General features: G+C 42.9%; 1 protein-coding gene across 1 annotated transcript in view; it reads left to right on the forward strand.

The window, feature by feature from the left end:
- Window positions 1–25,611, forward strand: part of DDX10 (DEAD-box helicase 10) — a 171,635-nt gene that overhangs the window by 25,821 nt on the left and 120,203 nt on the right. The window contains exons 10-12 of the mRNA XM_028726235.2: window positions 6,900–7,001; window positions 12,540–12,627; window positions 18,960–19,048. Of these exons, the coding sequence (XP_028582068.2) occupies window positions 6,900–7,001; window positions 12,540–12,627; window positions 18,960–19,048 (279 nt within the window). The remainder of the gene's footprint in view (window positions 1–6,899; window positions 7,002–12,539; window positions 12,628–18,959; window positions 19,049–25,611) is intronic.

Here is a 25,611-nt window from a genome sequence, read left to right on the forward strand (position 1 = left end):
TCTGGGTTTGCGGTGTTTGTTCGGGAGCCAATCCATTCTAGTACCAAGGTACAGTGGTACCTCGGGTTAAGTACTTAATTCGTTCCAGAGGTCTGTACTTAACCTGAAACTGTTCTTTACCTGAAGCACCACTTTAGCTAATGGGACCTCCCACTGACGCCGTGCCGCCGGAACACGATTTCTGTTCTCATCCTGAAGCAAAGTTCTTAACCTGAAGCACTATTTCTGGGTTAGCAGAGTCTGTAACCTGAAGCGTATGTAACCTGAAGCGTATGTAAACCCGAGGTACCACTGTATCACTGTATGCTTCTTCAGGTTCTCCCCAGTAATAATAATAATAATAATAATAAATATGCCATCCATCTGACTGGATTGCCCCAGCCACTCTGGGTGGCTTCCTTCATCCATGTAAACTCCACTGTCAGTTTAAGGTTGTCCACCCATGGCATAGGTGGTTGTCCACCTGGTCTTTTACAGTTGTAGGGTCTGCAGACTTAACATTCATTGGCCTGAATTGTCACTTGCCCCATGTCCATTTTAACTGCACAGCCTTTTCCACTGCATCCATGACTTTTGAAATTTGTCATATCCAATTATTCATTTACCTATCTTTTAATGATGCTCCTAGCGTTGCATATTCCATGGCATGCTATGTTGTTCTTAATCTGTTCGTGTTTCTGTGTCACGGTCCAGTTCTCTGCTCACAGGCACTATGCACACTTTGAATACTTTAGCTTTCAAATCTAAGGAAATATTTTTCTTTATGGTATGGATAATGGGTTGATCAAAACCGTGGCTCAATTCAGACATCGGTCTGACCATGTTTTGTGCTAAACATTGTTTAAAAACCCAAACCATGGTTATGGCTTCCATTAGGTACAGTACACAAATAGTGGTTTAAGAACTGCTTGTTGGCTTTTGTGTTGTCTCAGTAGTAGTAATTTTTGAAGTGCAGGAGCTCGTCATGCGAAGCCCCCATAGCCACACACCAAAGGATAGTCAAAAAATGCAGGCAAGGGTTATTGATCGGATATATATACACCCCAAAGAGCAGCAAGACATGGTTTAATGCCTAACCTGTTTAGATTAGAATGACTGCAATCCTGTTCCGAAAGCCTGTCCACTTCAAAGGTGGACAAAGCTGGGTCCTAATAAGATCGGTCCAAACCGATAAAAGTTGGGGAAAAGTGAACCTTTTTTTGCTGGTGTCCCATACTCATTCTGGTTTGGGGGCTAGTTTGAAAGTTACGCCACAGCTTCAGTCGTTGGGGAATAATTCTGCTTTAAAAATAGCAAAATTTCATCTAGCCTTATGACATTTTAAAGAAAATGAGAATGCTAGGTAGTGTTTAAAAATAAAATCCCGCAATAAGGTTTCCACTGAGTTCTTATAAATATTCATAGTTTTCGACCATTTTTCTCAAGACAAGTTGCCATTAACATTCTGTTGACCTCTAGGATAATAGAAGTGGAGTGTCTTCATGCAGAAACATCTTTAAAGATACACTCGTCACCCCAAATCTGATTATCTTATTGCTCATGTGCCTTGCTCCAGCCCATGAAGCCTATTTTGATCATGTGTGATATAATATAATGGAATACAATGCCACTAGAGGACAGCAGTAGTTAGCTTTCATTTTTGGAAAGCTACGTTAATGTATTTTTGTCCAACTGTTTCAGGGCTTCCTCACACATTATATTTTTTTTAATGCATACTTTAAGGGGAGACTTAAAGCTCAAATGTGTGGACGCAGCGGCTGATATTTGAAAACGCTGTGTAGCATAAAATGCATTGTCCATATGGTGGTTCTGAATGTTTGTGCAATTCAGTTGCACACTTGTCTTTATTGCTATATTTCCATAATTTTGTTGGGTGCATATGAGAGTTCATGGTTGTTGGTGTTCACATTTAAAAAGTTACGCTGAGGGCTGGAATCAACTGCTCACTCTTCCATGAACACTTAGGGCAAATTTCAGATCGCTGCTCTGTAATGGGTGAAATGATCCTCAAAGACTGAGGTCTGATTCAGAAGTAGCCACAAATGATAAAATACATAATGAGCAGGTACAAGCCTCAAGTGTGTATGGTTCTTGCCTGCCTCCACTTACCAGGTTATGGTGTAGCTTGGTAGCAAACTATAGTTTGCACTAACAACAGTCTGCTGTATTTGGACAAAATGGCAAACATTAGTTTGTTTTTGAAGGAGACAATGGTAAAACCACTCCTCAGGAAACTTTCACTACATTTGGAAAATCTAATTACTGGCCAGGTGTAAATCTCCCCTTCTTGGGCAAGGTTCTTGAGCTTGTGGTTGTGGACCAGATCTAGGTGCTCTTGGAGGAAACTGATTCTCTAGATCCATTTTAATTGGGGTTTAATTGGGACCACATTTGGCATAGAAACTGCTTTGGCCACCCTGAATGATGACCTCTGTTGGGAGAGAGACAGGGGAAATGTGTTATTGTTAATTCTCCTCAACCTCTCTATGGCATTTGATACCATTGAGCATGGTATCCTTCTGGAATGGCAGTTCAAGTTAGGGCTGGGTGGCACTCCTTTGTGGTGGTTTTGGTCCTACTTGGATGGTCAATTCCAGAGACAGATGCTTGGGGAGTGTTCTTCAGCTCTACGAAGCCTTCAGTGTGGGGTTCCTCAGGGTTCAATTTTATTCCCCATGGTATTTAACATCTACATGAAACCACTGAGCGGGGTCATCCAGAGCTTGGGAGTACGTTGTCAATAATATGCTGATGACACACAACTCTACTTTTCATTCACAACTGCAGGTGAGGCAGTGGGTGTGCTGGCCTGCTTCTTGCCTGGGTAACGGACTAGATGAGAGCTCTTGATAGGGTTACACTCTCTCTGAAGGAGCGCATACGTAGTTTGGGAGTATTTCTGGATCCTTTGCTGTAGCTTGAGGCTCACGTGGCTTTGGTGGCATGGAGTGGCTTGCATCAGCATTCGATTTCTGCAACATGTTGTATGAGGGTACAGAAACATTAGCTGGTGCAAAATTCAGTGGCTAGGTTGCTCACTGGGGCAAGATGGTTTTAGCATATAATCTTAGTCCTGGGCTGACTGCATTGGCTGCCAGTTAGTTTCTGGGCCCAATTCAAAGTGCTGCCTTTAACCTATAGAGCTTTAAATGGTTCAGGACCACAGTACGTCAAAGACTGCCTCCCTTCATATGAACCGACCCAGACCCTGTGATCAACATCTGACGCCCTTCTTTGTGTGCTTCTTCTGTGAGCAATCTACAGGGCAGCAACACAAGAACAGGCCTTTTCTGCATTGGCTCCCCATTTGTGGAATGCTTTCCCGGGGGAGACTCACCTGGCACCTTTGTTACATATCTTTCGCCTCCATGCAAAAACATTCCTCTTCTCTCAGGCCTTTATTTTTAGCTGTTGCCACTCAGTGTGTAGAACCTGTGTGAGGTGTCTAGGGTTAAAGCTGCACCCGAGGAATGAGCACGTGTGGTCTGCTAAATATGTGGGGTGATGTGGGATAAACACCGTACATGTTTAGCAGACCTCTTATCCTTCTCGAATGGTACCCCCTTGTGAATGACAAATACAGTGGTACCTCGGGTTAAGTACTTAATTCAGTCCGGAGGTCCGTTCTTAACCTGAAGCTGTTCTTAACCTGAAGCACCACTTTAGCTAATGGGGCCTCCTCCTGCTGCCGCACCGCCGGAGCACAATTTCTGTTCTCATCCTGAAGCAAACATCCGAGGTACTATTTCTGGGTTAGTGGAGTCTGTAACCTGAAGCATATGTAACCTGAAGCGTATGTAACCCGAGGTACCACTGTACCTATGTGTGCTTACACAATGTAAAGATTCTTGTGAACAACATTTTCAGATGCCTTCTGGCATCCGTATGTGTCAGGGAACTGCCATCGGCTCAGAGGCGAGCAACAGAAGGGCAGTTGTGTTACAGGGAGCTTCCGAAAATCTTGTGAAGCAGTTCCTCTTCCGGGGAGGAGGAAAGCCCCGCCTCTAGTGGGGGAGAGGTGCAAGGACCAGAGGATGCTTGTGGGAGCCTTAACACCACCCCTAGGGAAGGCGGACAGGAGGGAAACACGCCCTTGCCATCGCCCGTGCTGTGCAGTAGCCTAAGGTGCAGAGAAGGAAGGAGAAGGTTGGGAGTAAAGAAACTCTTATGTTGGGGGAGGTCCAAAAACAGACCACTCCCGGATTCTGCTAGCGATTGAGCCAGACACGAACTTTTGACGCTCTTCACTGTAAATAGTTTGCACCAAAATAAAGCCTGTAAAAGACAGGTTGGAGTCCTGCCTGGTTACTCTCGAGCAGCCGCAACAACCATATGACAATATGTTAAAAGCTTAATTCCAAGCACATAATGTACAATAAAATATAATGTATACCTTTGGTCCACTGTTGGTTTTGGATGCTCAAAAAGCCCATTGTGTTAGTCTGATCAAATCCTTTAATAGGTTGTTACCTGTAAGAAACACAGCTATGTCCTGAGCCCATTTATACTTGGCAGATCCTTTATTTCTTGAAGTGCAACAGCTTTCTAGGATTTTCTAAGGGGCTGTTCCATAAGTTAAGCTAACAGGGAGAGGCAGTCTGGTTTAGGCTTTATACGTAATGAATATGTGTGACTTGAAAATTGTTAGGCTCACCGCCTGCTGCTTAACGGATAGGATAATTACTCAATTATACATACACATATTTTGCATATATCAGAACTTCAGCAACAGCAATTTTTGAAGAATTTTGAACGAAGGGAGTCTGGGGCGGGAGATCTAAAATTGTAAAAATCAGAAGCTGCTGCTCTTTTATGCAAAGAGTGGAAAGCTGTCTATGTTATTCCTGTAAAATATTGGTGTGGGGCCCTGTGACCCTCCAGGTGTTGTTGCACTTCCAACCCATATCAGTCCCAGCCGGCATGGCCGGGGGTCAAAGAGGATGGAAGTTGTAGTCCGCCAACTTCTGAAAGGCCACAAGTTTCCCATCTCTGTAGGAAGCTGTGTCACTAATCTCTTTGGTTTGTGAGTTTTTAATGAGCGGTTTTGGACGGCATCACTCCTAATTGTCCTGTATTCTTCAGCCACAAATGTGGTCACCAGCTTGCCCCTAGAAGCATCTATTTTGGAAATTTGCTGTTTACTGTACCTCCAAAAATGCTGTTTTATTGTGCGGAGCCTTGGGTAGCAGCAAGATATTTTGCTGTTTTCCCAGTCCCAGTTTGGTAAGGATGGAATGGATGGTCATGTGACAAGGAGGAAAGGGAGGAGCTTGGGGAGTTGGAGGAGACCAACTCGGAGAAAGGTCCTTCTGGGTTGGAGGTGGTGAGAACTGGGGACCCCAGAAGGAGACCAAACTAGGGGAGGGTCCCAGCGGATGGGGAGCCAGGAGATCTGGAGCCAGGGCTTAGTGGTTTGTCAGAAGAATGTCTCATCTCTGCAATACCAGACACCCCAAGTGCTATGTAACCCCAGTCTAGATGGCTTCATTGTCTCTCACTATCTTTTTATTCTTTAAATTTTATTTAGTTTTTCACTTTAAAGTTTTACAGTCGATTATCCAAAAACCAACATAAAAACAAGATTCCAAAGAATCTCCTGGACTTCCCTCCTCCCCTTTCTGGGTCCTTTTTTTAACCATTTCCTCCTGCATCTTTTATAATAATCCAAATCTTTTACCTCTCCATTGTGTCCAAAATTCACCAATAAAATACAAGTGTTATTCCAATCCTACTAATGGTTTTAGCTGCTTACAATGGTTTTTAAGATAAAATATAGATTTCCCCCATTCCATATTAAAATTTTGGTCTTCCTGATTTCTGATTCTTCCGGTCATTTTTGCGAATTCAGCATAATCCATCAACTTAATCTGCCATTCTTCTCTCGTAGGGACTTTGTCTTCTTTCTATCTCTGAGCCATTAACATCTGAGCAGTTGTGATCACATACATAAATAGTATTTTCTGCTCCATTGGGATTTCAACACCTAAAATACCAAAAAGGAAAGCTTCAGAGTTTTTTTTTTTTTTAAAAAAGGTTATTTTAAACATTTTTTTCCAATTCATTATACAGTGGTACCTCAGTTTACAAACTTAATCCATTCCAGAAGTCTGTTCTTAAACCAAAACCGTTCTTAAACTGAGGTGCGCTTTCCCTAATGAGGCCTCCTGCTGCCGGTACCCTTCCACCGTTCGGATTCTTAGACCGAGGTAAAGTTCTCAAACCAAGACACTATTTCCTGTTTTGCGGAGTTTGTAAACCAGATCGTTCTTAAACTGGACTGTTCTTAAACCGAGGTACCACTGTATATCATTTTCCAAAATTCCCACTATTGGCAGAGAGCCTTCCCTTTCAGGGGAAGCATTTGTTGTTAAGGCTGATAGTGAGCTGGTGCCACTAATTCTACCTCTGTCTCCATGGACACGGAGGCAATCGTGTGAGCAAACTGTGTGTGCTTATGGAGGAATACCCCGTTGCTTGCCCAATCCTAAAGCTCAGGACGTAACTTGCAAGAATACTTGTTCTAGCTCTGCTCTTCAAAAGGAGAGAACAGGGTGTGTGCCAGATGTTTGATAGGCTTAACTAAGACACTGATCCGTGTCTCTTAGGTCTCTGTAGCCTGTAAACCCATGTTGGGATGCAAATAGCTTCTGCTGGCCAGGGTTGAAAACTGTGGGGATTCCAGCTGGTGTGATGGAGGAATTAAATGCGTTCTTCTGCCGCCACCGCCTTGAGGAAAATCCCTGATTTTTTGCGTTTTAAAGAAAACAACAACCTGCACATTAGATGTGAAGATGCAATTAATGCCACGTTTGGTTTGGCCCTTAGAAGAATCTGTCAGTTTTTATTCACCATCTGGAAACCTAATCAGGAAACATTTTGTTTTCTAATTCCTTTCTTAGGTACAAAGAAGGTGGGGAAGCTCTCCTTGTGCTGCTTTCTTCGGAGGAAAAGGGAATGATGCAGCAGCTGTCACAGAAGAAAGTTCCCATCAACAACATCAAGTAAATTCTCCAGTTTTTTTTATTATTAAAAAAAACCAGTGTTTTTTTTGAGAAAGCGAGGTGCGAGTACTCATTTATTGATAAAGGTGCCAAGGGGGCCTGCACAAAATGGCAGCCATGGACAGCAAAAGGAGGGGGGAAAGGTGCTGCTACCATGTCTTATTGTCTTATTTATTGGATTTACAAACACTTTTCTGCCAAGGCACCCAAGGCAGTTTACAATTTTAAAATGCTTACATTATGTAAAATGTAGAGTGGCAGAGCCCTCTCAGGCCCACTGATGATATTTTGGCTGGATTCCTTTGCTTCTATCTTCCCTGAGGACACACAGGTCTTTCTTAAACAGCCCCAGGGAAAGGTGGATGTTCTGTACTGGTGAGGACTGTCACAAAAAGGCCCTAATTGTTGTTGTTATTAACTCTATGTGGCTTGAAGTAGACTTCCTCCCCCCACCCCAACAAACCATAATTAAGATTAACCACTGTTCACTGGGTGCAGACAGCACAGTAAACTGTGGTTAATCTAAAGCAGACTCCTCCTCTGCAGGCAGGTAAGCCTCCTCCATTCTCTGCATCAGATGTGAATGGAACGTTCCGTCTCTTCCTAGACATTGATGTGGTAGAATTGCCCATCCACAGAAAAGACTTCCTGTTGCACCTCCTGCATGGATTGCTACTCTGCTTCATTCTCGCAGAAAGTATGTGGGAAGCTTCCTTCAAGCCAGGCTAGATCACTGGCCCATCTAGGTCCATACTGTCTGTAGCAGGGATAGATAGGAAAGCTGTTTGCTTCAATTGCCGCAGCAGTTTTCTTTTCTGGTGCCTTTCTAATGTTCCCTAGTGAAAATAAAGGGCAAAAAGGAAAAGAGAAGATTGTATCCCATGCTAAACTCCCCAATAGGGACCTTCCAACATTTCCCCCTCCCTCCTTTTGAAAAATTGCAGAAACCTCCCCGCCTCCCTTTTTCGCCACCTGTGAATGGGCTGGCGAATTTAGGACTTAGGCAAAATGCCCAGTTCTTCAAAGAAAGGAAAAAGGAAGTGTGCTTCTGGTTTTAATTCAGGACAAAAGCATCTCAAGAGTTTACAAGTTTGAGGAATACTGCCCCTAATACACAGATTCCTGTGCCACTGTATTAAAATGCTAATCTGAAACATGGAAATGCTAAATCTGTAGTATTAACCCTGTTTCCAGCCCTTTTCCTCTGAGGAAGGCGCAACTGAGTGCACCGATAGTTTCCTTTCTTTACTCGTAATGACATCTGTTTCATACCTTCATGCATACAGACCTAATTACCATTTGGTGCCTAATATCTCAGTCGCTCAATATGCGTTGAAATTGGTTCACATGCTCTGCTGAAGTAGTTGTTGGCTTCCAGTAATGCTGTTTACAATACTGTTCTAAATCATGGGTGATAATGTGGGGATGCAGTAAAGCTTGCAAATCCTTGTAAATGGCCCTTTTTAGCCTTTGTTTTTTCTCTCTCGTAAAAGGATATAATGACTTGCCAAGGTGGCTTAAATGGTTTACTGTGGAGAGGAGATCATTTTTGCTGTGGAACTGATGAGCCACGGAAAACACTGCGGGGTGGAGTGGGGAGAAAAATGCAGATGATATTTAGTGTTGGTTATAGATCTCAACATTCAGATAATTTCTGCTTTCATTTGCTTTGAGAGAGAAGCTTCTGGTCGATATGGCTGTGAGGAGATGGGTTTAAGAATGTTCAAGTCAAGTTTGGGAGAAACTCAGAAGCTGGAAGAGAGCTCAATAGGATTTCCAGGGGTCAATGCTCCACGTAATTCATTGCTAGCAGGAGGAGATGCAAATTGACTTAGCTTGCACTATTTATATAGGTTCCAGGCAAAGTTCAACCTGTACAGGAGCCCTATGCATTCCTTCCTAGGTGAGGAGAACTATTGGACAGCCTCAGTAAGCAGGATTCACTCCAAGTTGACTCAGCTGCCCAGGCAGATGGGCCAACCTGTCCACTTGGCATCTCACCACATAGGTGCACATCTGTGCACTGAGATGTGAATTTCTGGTAAAGCTCTGATAGCTCCTGATATATACTTGGTTCCTTTGAAATGTGCAGTTGGCTGCTAAGGGAAGCAGGAGTACTGTATTTTTCCGTGTATAAGACTAGGTTTCCCCCCTAATGTCAGAAATTTGGGGGCTTCTTATACATGGTTACATTTCCCCACATTTTCTTAAATCGGAGTCTCCAAAAATAGGGGGGCATCTTATACATGGGGGCGTCTTATGGACGAAAAAATACGGTATGTTCCTGTTCCATCCTTTTGCGTCTTGCACCCAGAGCTAGGCTGGAATATCCAGTCTCCTTTCCCAGTTTTTGCCTTGACAAGAAGGAGATCCTAGCTCTTCTCAGCCAGCTGTTCCATTGTTGAACTACTCTTAACAGAACATAAGCATATCTTTCAGCTGGCTCGCCTGTGGTGCTCAGCCAAACCATGGCTTGCTGCAGATGAGAGAGTTTCTGGAGGAAGATTTTGAAGCTGTTGTGCTCCTGCCCCTGGTCTTCTGAAGCTGCACTGCTGTGAATAAAGCCACCCAAACCTGGTTTAATAGTTTGTCTCACACCAGACAAACCACGATCTGTAAATAATGTTTGGTTACAGTTCATGGTTTGTCTGGAGTAAGACAAACCATGATTCCGGGTTTGGACTCCTTGCTTAGCCTAGCTCACAGCAACATGTCAGGACTGGAAGAGGACCAAAGCAGCCACAAATTCCTTTCTGGGAGCCCACATGTTCATACTAAGCCGTAGTTTGGCTGAGCGTTGCTTGCAAACTGGCTGTATGTGGCCTATTCAGAGCATGTTGGGTGAAAACGCTCTCTCTTCTTTCTGATAGTTTTCCAAAATCTGAAAAGGATATTGGCATCTCCCTCTCTGCTGCCTGCGCCAATCAATAATGTTTCCTTCTCTCTAGGCTAAATGTACATAGCTTGCTTTTTCTTTATTTCTTAGCTTCATAGGATTTCCGTCTCAGCCTCTGCCTCGTCCTTGTACCTCTCTGCTGAATCTTTTCCAACTTTCCAATATCTTTTGAGACACCTGGTGCCCAGAGCTCACAGCAGCATTCCAATCAGGTCACAATAATGCTGAATAAAATGACATTATTATTTCCCAGTTCTTGGCAACCATTCTCCGGCCGATAAAACCTAAAAATGGCACTGGCCTTTCCAGCCACAGCATCACATTGCTGACTCATATTCAATTTGTTTATGTACACTGTAGATTCTGAATGCTTCTGCCGCCTAGCCAGTTATTTCTCCTTTTCGGTATTTTGTTCCCCTTCCTGTTTTCATTACATTTAGCCTTGCTGGATTCCATTGTGCTGCTGCTTTCTCCCCACTTCTCCAGCTTGTTAATAAAGAGTAGAGTTCTTTTGAGCAGCAGTGGGGAAACATTTTGAGCCACAATGCCTTCTGGGTAATTTTCTGAGGCCCTCATGCCAGCAATGATTGGGGCCAGAGGCAGAAGTAGGTGGAACAGCGAATGCAGATTTTGCTGTTGCACAGTAGTTGTTTCTACACATGTTCACAGACACCTCTCTGTCCTCCATGTAGACCAGCAAGAGGCATTGTCCAGTCCACCACTAGATCTAGGCATTTGTCCAGGGCTTGTACAGCCTCTTCTGCCTCAGATGTAATAGGGAAATAGAGCTGAGTCTCATCAGTGTACTAATGACACCTTGTTCCAAAACTCCTACTGACTGCTCCCGGTACCTTCATATAGACTAGGGTTTCCCAAACTTGGCTCTCCAGCTGTTTTTGGAATACAACTCCCATCATCCCATGCTAGCAGGACCAGTGGTGAGGGATGATGGGAATTGTAGTCCAAAAGCTGCACTGGATGTTTGGCTTCCGAAAATCATTCAAAAACCAGAACAATCACTTCCGTTTTGGGAGCTGCAATGTTTGAGTTTACAGGCGTTTGGCTTCCGAGGTTCCACTGTATAGATGCTGAATACCACTGGGGACAAAATGGCACTCCTACTGGGACCAAAGAGCAATCTCCTAATGCTATTCTGTGGACAGCACATTGCTGGTAGGAGCAGAGCGGCTGTGACACAGTAGACTCAGTTACGTGCTCTAACCAGGGCTCAGTTGGCCTCAGAGTGAGATCTGCACCACCAAGACCTGTATCCTACCTTTCCTCTGAAGAGCACAAGGCAGCATATGTGCTTCTCTGCCTCCTCATTTTATCCTGTGGCAAAGGTTAGGCTGAGAGATGACTCAGGGTCACCCCGTGAGCTTGGCGGCTGAGTGGGGATTTGAACCCTGGTCTCCCAGGTCCCATTCGAAGACTGTAGTCACTACACTGCCTTTGCGGTGATGGCCTCTTCAAGATGTCCACTGGTTGGGGCTTGTCTGCTGTGGCGCCAAAATGTTCCTCTTCAACCAGGCCTTTGGCGGATTAATATTCTATAGCTTTTTAAATGTGTTTGTGGGAGGGGGGCGGGATTGTTGTCTTGTTGTTTTGTTTTATTTGCGCTTTTACCATGTATTTCTTTCTTGTGAATCGCCCTGAGATCTTGTGAAGAAGGGCGGAATAATAATAATAATAATAATAATAATAATAGTAGTAGTAGTAGTAATAGTAGTAGTAGTAGTAGTAGTGGCACATGGGCTAGAACGCTGAAGAGTTGGTGGGGAAGAGGCAGGATGAGGAAACACAGCCTCGCTCCCCTCCCTCATGCAATTATTGTTGCGTGTTTTTTTTTTGAATAATACAGCTTTAATCTCCACATCAGTTAGTGTACTACCTATCTGTGAAGCCACAGTTCTGTAGAAATGCCTCGGGCTCTGGAAATTCCCAGCAAGAGTCTTATTTAAGTGCTTGGGGTGGGGGGTGGGGAGCCCTCACACTGTTTTCTCATGAGAGAGACCGTGTCAGTGTGAGGTATTATTGCTGTATATTTTGCTTCCCCCCCCCCTCCTTCAGTATGAGCTCAATTTTCCACCTTTTTATAAGCTCAAGAAGCAATTTAATGTTAATTGTGTGGCTTTACCTTGAAAAATCGTTGCCTCTTCCAGTTTAAACTGTTCTCTAGATAAAAGGCCTGAGCTTCTGTTTGCTTTCCCTGCATTATTCATGGGAGGAGAACGGTCTTCATGCCTGACATGATTTCAGCTGAGTTTTGTTCAGATGGGCAGTACCTTTTAACTATTTTGAAGTAATGCTTTAAAAAAAAATGAAATGAAATGAAAAAAATTGAACCTGTTGAACAGGGGTCTGTGACTCTTTAGGAAGAGATATTTATTTATTTGAAATGGTTTTATACCATCTTTCAACAAAACTACCATCAATTAAAAAGCAGAATGAAACCTCATTTAAAAATAATCTGGAATGAAGCCAAGCAGAAGTATCTCATGTGGAAGATCTTCCACAGGGATGGGGCCATGACAGAGAAAACCCTGCCACTTACACACCAACCTGATCTCTCTCTCTCTCTCTCTCTCTCTCTCTCTCTCTCTCTCTCTCTCTCTCTCTCTCCATCTCCCCCAACCCTCTAGAATCAATCCTGAAAAGCTTGTTGACATCCAGAAAAAGATGCAGTCCTTCTTGGCTCAAGATCAAGAACTGAAAGAGAGAGCGCAACGGGTAAGCTGCCTATTATGATACCTTCTTAGTATACACCTCTGAAGGTGACCTGGAAGCTACAACTAAACCAGAATGCAGCAGCAAGACTGGTGACTGGAAGCAGCCGCCGGGACTGCATAGCACCGGTGCTAAAGGATCTTCGCTGGATTCCAGTACATTTCTAAGAACAATTCAAAGTGTTGCTGCTGACCTTTAAAGCCCTAAACCAGGGGTCAGCAACCTTTTTCAGCCAGGGGCCGGTCCACCTTCCCTCAGACTATGTGGTGGGCCAGACTATATTTTGAAATAAAAAATGAATGAATTTCTATGCCCCACAAATAACCCAGAGATGCATTTTAAATAAAAACACACATTCTACTCATGTAAAAACACCAGGCAGGCCCCACAAATAACCCAGAGATGCATTTTAAATAAAAGGGCACGTTCTACTCATGTAAAAACATGCTAATTCCTGGACCGTCCGCGGGCCGGATTGAGAAGACGATTGGGCCCCATCCGGGCCTTAGGTTTAAGCCTACCCCTGCTGAACAGCCTCGGCCCAGTATACCTGAAGGAGCATCTCCACCCCCATTGCTTAGGCTGGACACTGAGGTCCTACTCCAAGAGTCTTCTTCTGGTTCCCTCATTGCGAGAAGCAAAGTTACAGGGAACCAGGCAGAGGGCCTTCTTGGTAGTGGCACCCTCCCTCTGGAAAGCTCTCCCTTCAGATGTCCAGAGGATAAAGAACTGCACAACTTTTAGAATACATCTGAAGGCAGCTCTGTATCAGGAGGTTTTCAATGCTTGATGTTTTTTATTATGTTTTTAGACATGCTCTAAGCCGCCCAGAGTGGCTGGGGAAACCCCGCCAGTTGGGTGGGGTATAAGGGAGCCTGTGGTCCTCCAGATATGGTTGGACTACAGCTTTCATCATCCCTGACCATTGACCATGCTGTCTGAGGCTGGTGAAACTTACAGGTGAACAGCATGTGGAGGACCATAGGTTCCTCAACTATGGTGTAGAAAATCCTACGCAATGTTGTATACATGTCAGTTCTGCCATGCCATGGGAAGTTGAACCTGTGCAGTCAGGGTCTCCTGTGCCTTAAATTGGACTTTTATCAAGCTTCCTAGTTTCCGTGGAACATGCGCTAGAGATGAAGAGAGGTATTTTTAATGAGCTTTAAATAAGTTTAAAAATATGGAGGAGCATTCAGCACCTGCAGCACCTTGGCTGCTGTTTATTTTAAACTTTTTGCCTGGGTTTCTGCAGAGCCAGGAATTCTGGAATGAGCTACAGTGCTGGTGGGTAGTAAAAGTGATCAGGAATGCCAGCATCCTCTCAGCTAGTACCAGCTGCCAATTTTAGTGGTATAAATCCCGCTCTTTGCTATCTCTTTTGGTGGCAATACCTTAACTGTCAGCAGCCAAGGTAAAGAGGCAGTATCTTGTGAAGAGGGCTAACATCTAATACAGTAACCGCTATGCCACACTGCCTTTTTCTGAAGAATAATGAATGGGCAGTGCAGAAGTTCAAAGAAATAAAATTAAATGCCTCTAGTTCCCAAGCCTAGAAAGCTAGATTAATGATGTGGTGATAACTGAGAAATAGGAACCTATAGTCTCTGAACAGCTCATTATGTAAAATAACAATACTTTTCATGATAATTTTGCCTTTGTGGAATGTGCCAGATTTCTCACTGGCTGGAAAACCCTTTGTTTATTACCTTATTATAATTTATTACGGATAACACCTGCTTTCTTCACAATATTTTCTTGTTGAGGTTCAAACCAGGAGTGCTTAGCTATGTCGTGTAAAAGCACATAGCTGTGTATTTTTGATTTTTGTAAACTGTATAAGACAGTATGTAGCAACAACAGGAAAATGTGAATGAAAGAATGGAATAGAATACTTTGGTTTGTGCTGAAAAAAAGAAGCAGCAATAACCTTTTCTCATTTAACAGCTTTTTTGCAGCTGTTTTTAAAAACCCGCTCTAAAAAGATAGATAAAATTAAATTGAGTGGAGTGAAATAATCTTGGAGTTTCGGGATAGCGATGGAACGAGTTCAAACAAGAGCTTTTGTCACAGCTGACAGATCCAGGGATGAACCTGCCTTGTAAATCCAGTTTTTATTGCTTTATTTAAAACTGTTTTTTGCAGTTGCATAGCACTGCAAAAATATAGTCTGTTCTTCCATTCTGTTGAAGGCTTGTGGTCAGTTTCAAATGGCTTAAATGAAGGCAGAGGGGAGGAGAGGGTTATGATAAAGGCCAGTCCTCAATATTTTTTTAAAATTGATTTTTTATAGAGAATATTTCAATTGACCAAAATAAAACAATTAAAAAGTGAAAAGGGAAGGGGAAGAGGTATATTATATAGCTGTACAGCTACTACAATTCCATGTATGTATGTCTAATATATAGGTATTTAAATGCTATTGTTATCTAAAAATATATATGGTTATTTATAACCTACTATTTTTTTTTAATAAATGCGTTCTAAATATCAGTATACCTGTCCTTACACTATATTTTTACATAATATCACAGTGATCATGTTTTACTTGTGGGTTGCCATAGGCCTCTGGTTGGCTACAGTGAGAAGAGGAATAGATAGGCCTTGGGCCTAAAATCCAGCAAACTTCTTCCTCAGTTTTTTATTTTGACATTCTGTTTGTAAAATTTGTACGCAGCTTGATTGTTAAAAAACAAACAACAAAAACCCTCAAAAAAGTTTACAAAAATGTAAAACAATAAAACCAAGAAAGATTTGCAGCAATACTTTACAGCAATATTTTAATAAGAAGCTAAAATATTAAAGCCAGTTAAAATTCACACCAACTTTCCAAGCATCTGGGTGGACTTGTTTAAACCAGGATGTTTTTAGCAAGCGCCGAAAATGATACCGTGAAGGCACCTGCTTGATATCAATTGGCAGGGAGTTCCAAAGTGCCGCACCGAATGATTTGAGTTCTTACTACAACTCCCACCATCCTTGCCATTGTCCGTGCTTTCTGGGGCTGATGGGAGTTGTAGTTCAGCAACATCTGCCTTATGACCTTGTTCCTACTTCACAGGAGTGAATTCTCCCCATCCTCCTTTAATTGTGCTTAAAGAATTCATACATACACGCTGGCACTAACTGCAGTTAAGTTTGACAAGGTTTCCTTGTTTACCAGAGTTTGGTTAAAAACAATCCTGGTTAAAGCAGAGCGTTTATCTACTTATCTAGCTATAGTTAATGTTGGTTCCCATAGCTGCAGCTAAGGCTGTAGGAGTAGGAGCAGCGGCCCTGTTAAAAAATCTTTTAACTGTGGTTAAAAGTGGCCTGATGGTACGTCTCTGCACCAGCCCACAGAGGAGTAATGCTTATATTATCTCCAACTCAAAATGTCTCTCCTGCACAGGAGTGGATTGCTATATTTACAGCCTCTTCTGAGTCTGTTCTGTCTGTGGGAGCCTTCGGTAGTCGAGTAGCATGTATCCATCACTTTGTCATCAAGCCCTGCGGCACTGTTAGAGATATTGCGGTGGAATAGCCAAATTGGATTTTGAATTCAATCAAGCTTTATTGCTTCAACTTTGGTTATAGCAACCACATTAAAAGAAAAAGTAGCACGTTGTTGCATAAGTGCATAAAAAAAAATTAAGTGCATCATACCATGAAAATATAAACACTTTCCTCTTCTTTAAATACTGCAGTAGTGTTCTCTTTTTTTAACCATTATATACCAATTGACTGTATGGGGTTCATGTTTAATACCAGCATTTTCAGCAATGGACTTCTGCCTACCATGGTAATAATAATAATAATAATAATAATAATGGGCGGCTTCCAACAGAACACTGAAATACAATAACCTATTAAACATTAAAAGCTTCCCTAAACAGGGCTGCCTTCAGGTGTCTTCTAAAAGTTTGGTAGTTATTTTTCTCTTTGACATCTGGTGGGAGGGTGTTCCACAGGGCGGGTGCCACTACCGAGAAGGCCCTCTGCCTGGTTCCCTGTAACTTGGCTTCTCGTAGTGAGGGAACCGCCAGAAGGCCCTCGGCGCTGGACCTCAGTGTCCGGGCAGAACGATGGAGGTGGAGATGCTCTTTCAGGTATACTGGACCGAGGCCATTTAGGGCTTTAAAGGTCAGTACCAACACTTTGAATTGTGCTCGGAAACATACTGGGAGTCAGTGTAAGTCTTTCAAGACTGGTGTTATATGGTCTCGGCGGCCGCTCCCAGTCACCAGTCTAGCTGCCGCATCAAAATTCAAGCTGGCAACGCTGCAGGGAATGGTTAGAACTGTAGTCCAATGGTATCTGGAGGGACCACAGGTTCTCATTCCTGATCTAGCAAGCAGAGGCCCTTCCCTGTAATCTGTTATCTGGAGTTTAAGGGATTGAACAGAAGACTTCATGCATATGCAGGAGTTGTATCCCGTTCTGCAAAACTTCTCCTGCTGGTATCCTTGTGTGTCACTAAGGGGAGACAGTGTTAATTGGATGGAGACACTTTGCTTGACTTCCCAGTCTTCAGTGCCGGCTCATGCACGAGGCAAAGTGAAGTGACCGCCTCAGGTGGCAGGACCACAGGGGCAGCAGACCTGGCTTCCAATAAATGCTGCTGCCACACATTCCTTGACGGGTGGGTGTGCCTCCTCCTCAGCAGACGCCTGTCAATGCCACCTCTAGAGTGCCCCCCCGCCCCTTCGATTCCACTTCAACCGTTGGATGAGGTTGACTTGATTGGATTCCCTCAGTTGTTTCCAATGTAGATCTTCACTCACCGCTTCCTCCTTGGTGAGAGAGGAGCACCATTTTGTGGTTTTCGTTGGGTACCAAAATGTCTTGTGCTGGCCCTGCCAACCCTCAAATGCATTGGGCGGTACTCAAATTTTAAGTTATAAGGTGGGGATGAGAGGCAATGAAGAAGGAAGGAATTTTGTCAGGGTAAAAAAATGGAGCAGCTTCAGGGGACTTTGGAAGGTGCATAAGATGAGGTTGGGGGCTGTAAACAGTATGTAGCCACCGGCACTTACAAAGCAAAACTGCATCAATTTAATTTGACCAATGCTCTGCAAAATGCAAGCAGAAAGGTTGTTGTAGTGCAGGGTTTTGTATAGTGTAGAAGATCAAGGTGCATGTGTGTGAGAGAGATGGAGACTGAATAAACAAACAGCAGTGAGCTATTGTAAATAATAATTTAATAAATCTATTGAGTGTTGTTAAGATTGGAAAAAATCAGCAGCGGTTTGCAGGCAGTGCAAGAGCAAATGAGGATTCCGTACGTGAGCCAGTGAATATATCTGTAAAACTGTTTCCCGCCCTCCCCTCTCCTTTCCCAAACAAAAATTACAGAACAGTTTTGTGGAAACATAAACAGTATGATTTAATGAATGATACACTTGAGTTACCAGCCAAACGAAAGGGCATGCTGGTAGCAGCAGGTTATTCGGTTTTATAGAAGTGATTTTCCAGTGTTTTATTGCAGTCTGGGTAACATGAAACTACAAGCAAAATCTGTTACTACAATTCTTCTTGTTGTTGCTTCAAAAGATGGGTTTTAACGGCAAAAGCATCCCATACCACAAGTTCTATTAGCAGTTTAAAAGGGGTTTTCAAGGACGGAACAAATACCTTCAATTTTAAGAAATACAGGAGAGAAAAAGGTTATTTTGAAAGGCAAGGAAAGAAGCCTGCTATAAGGCCAGTGGGCGTGAGTGAGAGGTGGATGAGAACATAAAAATGTGCAGAGACACTGAAAAAGAGAATTGAGGTTTGAAATGTCAGCTGGCAGCTGGGAGTAAGTTCCAGTGGGGCTTACTCTCAAGTAACTGTGTTTAGGATTGCAGCCATAGTTAAGCTTACTTTTCAGTAATTTAATTGGTGTTTTCTTAAAATTGCATTTATATCTGTACCTTTGATGGGCTCTGAGCACACAGAATCCAAGATAATTCACTTGGTTGTCTCCTTGCCTTCAAATTCTTAGGTTCATAGTCTGAGTCCACAAGCCCTTTATATTGGTCTCCTGATTTTCCATGTACTCTTTAGGTTCCTATGATTATGTTTTCATATTTAATATGTAGATACCATAACCACTGAGAGAAGTTTGGAAATGTAACACTCCCCAAAGCTCAAAACGCATATAAAGCATAATTGAAATACAAACAAACTCTTAACTTTGGGACTCATAATGCAATAAAGAATAATCTGTTTTTATAAGACTAATTAGTTTTAGCTGAAATGCAGTGCGCTAATTTTGGTTCTTTAACATTTTGGATCTCTTTTTAGATGTGGAGTGTATCTGTGTGCCTTTTTTTACTGTTTAAACAAATACCTCTTCTCTCTTTTTCTGGTAGTGTTTTGTTTCCTATCTGCGATCGGTCTACCTAATGAAGAACAAGGAAGTGTTTGATGTATTCAAGTTACCCATTGCTGAATATGCCCTGTAAGTGCTATTATCCCTAATCATTACGAAAAATGCTAATTAAAAAAATTGGATTGGATGGTGCTGGGAGGGAGTGTGTGATTTCTTTTGAACTGCACAAACCAATTTTCATTCCGTATTTTGAATTGGGAATGAAAGATTGAGTTGCATACATTTTATTTATTTCGTTTTGAAATAGGCATAGGCCACCTCTCATTAGAATAATATGAAAGCTGTGCATATGCGTGTGACACTTGTATAAATTTATTTCATGGAAAATGGACCCTGCCTACTCCCATTCCCTTGCTGCCATCCCTTTGTACCTGACCATCTTTGTCCCTTTACATCTCTCCACCATACCGCTGTGGCTCAACTGGGCTGCTTCCCTGCTCACATCTCCATCCTTCAGTTCCCCATTCCTCACCTCGCCTGGGTGCTGCTCTCTTGCCTGTATCTCCTGGTTCCCTCCCTATATTGCCTGGGCTGCATCTCTTTCCTCTGGATTCCTCCTCGTCTCCTTGCCTGCCCATCAGAGAATTTCATCGATTCCACATATGTGCTCATAATATGGCCATTTTGGCTAACTCTCCTATCAAGGTTGCCGCTGAGATCATTTTTCATGCCTTTTATCAGCAATCCTTAAAGTGGCCTTCTAAAGAAGGTCACTCTTATCCCCATACTGCAAGTAGGACATGTGTGCTCAGAAAATAGTATGGATTTGTGGATTAAGACAAAATTGAATTGGAGAATTTCTGGCTCTGAGGTCGCACTATCTACATCACACGTATGACCATGTTATTGGAAGTTTCCCAGTTCCTTTTTGTTAAGAATCACAACCTCTCCGTTCTTTTATTTGCCTGCTTGGTGGGATGCTGCCCAAAATGCTAGAGTCTGTGTTGCGTGGGCGCAATCTTGGCTGCGGCAGTTGTATCATCAGTTGTGGCTTCATACAGTTTGTTCACTGGCATTTCCATGTTAAGCCCAGATCAGAGGAAGCATGGAGGAACTCTCCCATCAAGAATGCTCTTTTGTTTTCTGGTTCCAGAGGAAAGGGACTGCACATTAAGAGCCAGCATAAATATGTACCTGTGGCTAAGGCAAAAAATGTGCTTCCTTCATTGTAACCACAGCCCTCATTCTACATAATGAATCCTAATGGCTTAGTCAGTTCAGAAATCTGGGTCTTAATTCAATGGGCTTCCTCTCTCTCTGAGCTTTATCAGAACTGCTTACTAGGTGGAATTTTCTGCATACAGTAGGTATTAAAGCCAAGCCTGCACCCACCTTTAAACCCTACCGTTTCGTTCCTGAATACCAATGTGAACGCTTACCATTACATTGTCATTAATAAGTCTGAAACCTGGCTGTGAGAGACACTTTAGAGGAATTGGAATTATTTTAGCAAATTGCTTTCATGCAAAGAACATTTGTTAAGCGTTTTTAAGGCAAGGTGTTAGAAGGGCAATATCTACAAACTGCCAAGAAGAAAACATAGCGGACACATCAGATGGCATTTCAAGATACGATGTGAATCAAATTCTTCTCGGAAACCAGAATTAAAATTTTGCCCTTCAAAACACGCATCCATTATTCTGGTGTTGACATGCCAGATAAGGGTGCTTGATGTAAGCTTGCTTCCTACAACTCAGCAGTTAGCGCTTTGAAAATGCAACTGCTTGAGGGACAGATTTTAGAGGTATCTGTTACAAAATAGTTTTATGGTGTCTTAAACTGAAACACACACACACACACACACACACACACACACACACACACCACAGACTCTCCCTTGTGTCTCACAATATGTGTGCATAGATGAGAGCGACCAGTTCGGGAAACCTCTTGTACGCAAGATCGTGTGAACCATGGGGTGGATATTGAAAAGCACAGGATTGGGTCCTTAATAATCATTGGCCCAGTTCAGATGTAACATTCCTAGTTTGCTGAACCACAGCATAGTTTGTAGAAGATAAGATTAAGGGGAGATGTGAGAGCTGCCTTCAGATATCTGAAGGCTGTTGCATAGAGAAGATGGAGAAGATTTTTCCCCTGTTGCTCCAGAGGGCAGGACTACAAGCACAGGTGGAAATTGTAAGGAAGCAGATTTTGGCTAAATGCCAGAATAAACTTCCTAATGGTAAGAGCTCTTAGACGGCAGGAAAGATTGCCTCCAGATATGGTGGGTGTTCTTTCACTGGAGGTATTGAAGCAGAGACTGGAGGGTCTTCTTTCAGGGATGGTGTAGTTGCGTTGCAGAGGCTTTGATTAGACAACCTCCCAAGGTTCCTTCCAACTTTGTGATTCTAAGTCTGGAATGAGAACTACCTTCTTGTTCCTCAATTCATGCACAGGTTTCTGTTCCAACGTAGATTAAAAACTCTGGGTGGAATTTAACACCACACACTTCCAGTCATTTTGTCTGCACAAGCGTTGCAACATCTAGATGGAACCGCTGATAGGGCAGGTAAAGTCAATCTCGGCCTTTGGTTTCCCATTGTGTTCGAAGTAAGGAACTGTGATTTGATGTTGGTTTACTAACTAGCAACTTAAAAGCACAGTTTCGACAGAATGTGCACTCCAGTTACTGAAAACAGACACGTAAACTAAGGTTTTTCTAAATATTTTGAATTTGGGGATATGTGTGTGTGTGTGTGTGTGTGTGTGTGTGTGTGTGTATGCGCCTGTTTCTTCCTGCAGCTGCACCCAGACGAGTGCTTAGAGATACTTAGACACAGACCGTATGTGTGCAACTTACTATTCTATTCAAGGCATAAGTCGAATGCTGGAACAGGAGGAAAAATAAAGTAGGATGTCTAATGCTCCCCTAAACATAAACTTAGATCTAAGCATTAGTCATGGGTGGGGAGCGTTTGGCCCTCCCAGATATTGTGGACTCCAACTCCCATCAGCCCCAGCCAACGTGGCCAATGGTCAGGGGTGATGGGGTCCAGCAACATAACAAAAGCCACAGGTTCCCTACTGTTGCCTCCTCAGATCTCATGGAGGAAGACAGCTCTCAGTCACCCCAGAATTGTCTCCTTCCCAGGAATTTCACATCTCACATCCAGATGGTTTTCACTCCAAGATATGGGTGCCATCTTCCTCAGTGGTGGGAACACAGGGAACTGGCTTATATTGAGTTAACACCCTTGCTCTCCCTTGTTCCTTATTGTTTGTACTGATTGGCAGCTGCTTTGTATGGCTTCAGACATTTTGAGATTCTGGGAACGGAACTTGGAATATTTTGCATGCAAAGCATGAGATCTGCTACACAGCTACAGCCTAGAGCACACTATATATTGGTCCAGAACATACAAGGTTTGTGTCAAAAGATAATACCGTCAAATTCTCCCAGCTATGTGAATCCCTTGTTGCAAAAAGTAATGTGTGGCCATTTTATTATCAGCTAATATTCCTTTGCCTTCCAGTGTCCACATTTAAATTCTGTATAACCTCATATTCTGTTTTAATCATTACGCTCTTGGGGATTAGCAAGAGTTTATCTTTTGATATTAAAATGGTTCCAAATTCATTGTCTTGCCTCCATTTCCTGAAAGGGTGATGGTTTCAGTTGCCCATATGTCCTCCCCCCCCTCCCTCTGAAATAGCGAGCACAGTTCTATCAAATCGTGCAGAGACTATATGCAGTTCTGCAGTAATTAATTTGAGAGTGGAGCCAGAGAGAGACCAATAGGTCTGTGGCAGATAAGTGCCTGACGAAACATTTCAGGATTCTTCTCATAGAAATCTAATTTTGAACTCCCTCACCCTTTTCTTTGGTTTGAAAGCATCTTGCTATTTTCCATCTCAGCTTACAAATGAAATGCTTAAAAAATGTGCCCAGTAGCGCTTGAAAAGATTGTGCGCATAGCAAAGCCCAGTTTCATTCATGACTATTTTACATGATTCTTCCACTAGAGGGGAATGGGAAGCTATGCTCCACAATTATTGAATTAAATGGTGTCTGGAATATAAAATAAAGATCCTAAAGAAATTTTGCTCTGGCCTTTTTCTTATGTTAAAAGGGAGAGCTGAAGGGAGAAAATTAGGTTGGGATTCCAAAGCATTCACTGGTCCATTACAGTTCAGGTAATCGGTATGGCGACTCCCCACAGTTCTCCCCAGCTGTGTATGGCCTTGAGCATTGTGGCGTCAGTCTGAAGCAGTCATCTGGTTATAGTTTATTATAGGATTAAGCTGATGCATGAGCTAGTTTCCATATCTTGAAGCTTGTATGCCAGCTGCAGACCCTGCTCCGTGAGAGAGATTGACTGGCCATGGTTATCCATGCTCTGGTGACTTCCAGGTCAGGTGTCCAACCTTTTCAGACCCAGGATTCAATTTTAACCCAAACATGCCTTTGGGGTCCCATCTCTTAATCTTTAAGATGCATGTATTTGCTTGGTGGTAGTGCTCCTGCTTCAACCCACCTTGGATGAGGCTGCGGGCAGCTATTGAGTCACGGCCGACCAGTTGAAAGCCAGTGCCAGATGCTACTGTAATGTGTTCTACGCTGGGGTGCATTTGAAGGTTGTTCAGTCCCAAGTAAAGCTGCTAGGCTACTAACTGGGACCAGTGGCCAAAAACATATGTCTCATTAGTCTTAGAACAACTTCATGGACTGCTGGTTTGTTTCTGGGCTCGATTCAGAAGTATAAATGAGCATATAAAGTATATAAATAAGTATTCCTTGGGAAGAAATCTGCAATGGGAGTGATTGGACCTGAAGCCGGGGGGCGGGGGGGGGGGGGAGAAAAAGCCACTCAGCCTGCCAATATTTGCCTTTGTGAAGTGAAAGAGCAAGCTGTCACTCCCTCCCTGCACCATGCAGTTAAGATTGAATATGCCCAGACCCTTTTGGACTCAGGTATCCAAGAGGAGTCAGCCCTGCACCTTACGCTGGACATGAATCTTTGCTTCGCAAGTATCCATTAGCAATGGTTTGCACTGTGGCTGCTTCATGTCTTAACATTCTAAGGTAAATTGGGTTTTTGATAACAGCTGGACTGCCTGTGTGAATGCTAAATCTTTTTGGTTGCACATTAAAAAAAGGTAATGTGTAAGATAATGGTATGTCTGTGTGCACATTTCATAGGAAGGTTCATTTTGTGTGATGAAAGGAAGAATTATGTTCACAAGAAGGGGTTTGGGGAGCTCTTTACATCTGCACTAATTGGCTGTGCCCTGTTCTTTTCTTCACTTCTGCTGGCTCGAGGATGAATTTGTCTCCTTAACATAGTTAGAATATTACCTGCTGAAGCAGAGATATTCGTGTGTATTTTTAGCTCAAACATGAGTTGTACTTTATCATCTCCATGCCTATTGTTTTTGTTTTTTGTGTCATCAGATATATCGGTGTTGAATTAAATTTGTGGGTTTATTAGAATTTTTGTTGCAGGGGTAACTTTTCATATTGTTTTGCCTCTGCAATTGTATTTTGCTTTTGTATGATGATAGCTGTTGAGCTTCTGTTTGAAGGGGGAAATGGAGTACAAACAGATGATCAACTGAATAGTTATGATTACAGTGGTGCCTCGCAAGACGAAATTAATTCGTTCCGCGAGTTTTGTCGTCTTGTGATTTTTTTTGTCTTGCGAAGCACGGTGTCGGGAAAGTTTTGGAAAAGCTTCAAAAATCACCAAAGTCTTTAAAAACCTCAAAAAAGGCTACCACACCGCGTTCTATGAGTTGCTCCTCGAAGTCAAGTCGCAACTGTATTAACGGTGTTAAGAAAAAGGAAACAAACTTGCAAGACGTTTCCGTCTTGCGAAGCAAGCCCATAGGGAAAATCGTCTTGCGAAGCAGCTCAAAAAACAAAAAACCCTTTCATCTAGCGAGTTTTTTGTCTTGCGAGGCATTCATCTTGCGAGGTACCACTGTAATCTGTCTCATATCGGTTGCTGGGAATCACAAATAGGGAGAGAGCTGTTGCACTCCTGTCTTGCTTGTAGGCATCCCATAAGCATCTGGTTGGCCACTGTGAGAAGTGGATATCGCACAAGATGTGCTTTTGGTTGATCCAGCAGAGGGCTTCTCGATGTTCTTCTATGTTATCTTGGATGAGAGCAGTGGAGGAGAAGGGCATTTATATTACTTAACAAGATTTATACGCTGCTTGGTTGTAAGAAAACTTCTGAGTGAATTACAACAATATAACATGAAACATTAAAATTATCAATAAAACAGGGAGTTCCAAAGTGTAGGTGTTGCCACACTAAAATACTGATTTCTTACAGGTGTAGAGTAAGTGTTGTGTAGGGCCTGTAACAGTGACAGTTCTCTCACTGTTTTTGGACTACAGTTCCCATCATCCCTGACCACTGGTCCTTCTAGTTTGGGATCATGGGAGTTATAGTCCCAGAACAGCTGGAGACTCAAGTTTGGGAAACTGCTCTAGCATTTAAAGCAGGGATGAGGGACCTGTTGTTGGACATGGCCAGAGGTCAGGTTTGATGGAAGTTGGAGTCCAGCCATATCTGGCGGACCACAGGTTCCCCATTCCTGATATGAACACAGACACCTAGTTAGTGTTTCAACCAGGGCACCAAAAACCAAGTCAAGGGTTGAAAGCAGTAAAGAAGTCC

This window comes from Podarcis muralis, chromosome 4 (assembly GCF_964188315.1).
Source record: "Podarcis muralis chromosome 4, rPodMur119.hap1.1, whole genome shotgun sequence".
Classification (NCBI taxonomy): Eukaryota; Metazoa; Chordata; class Lepidosauria; order Squamata; family Lacertidae; genus Podarcis; species Podarcis muralis.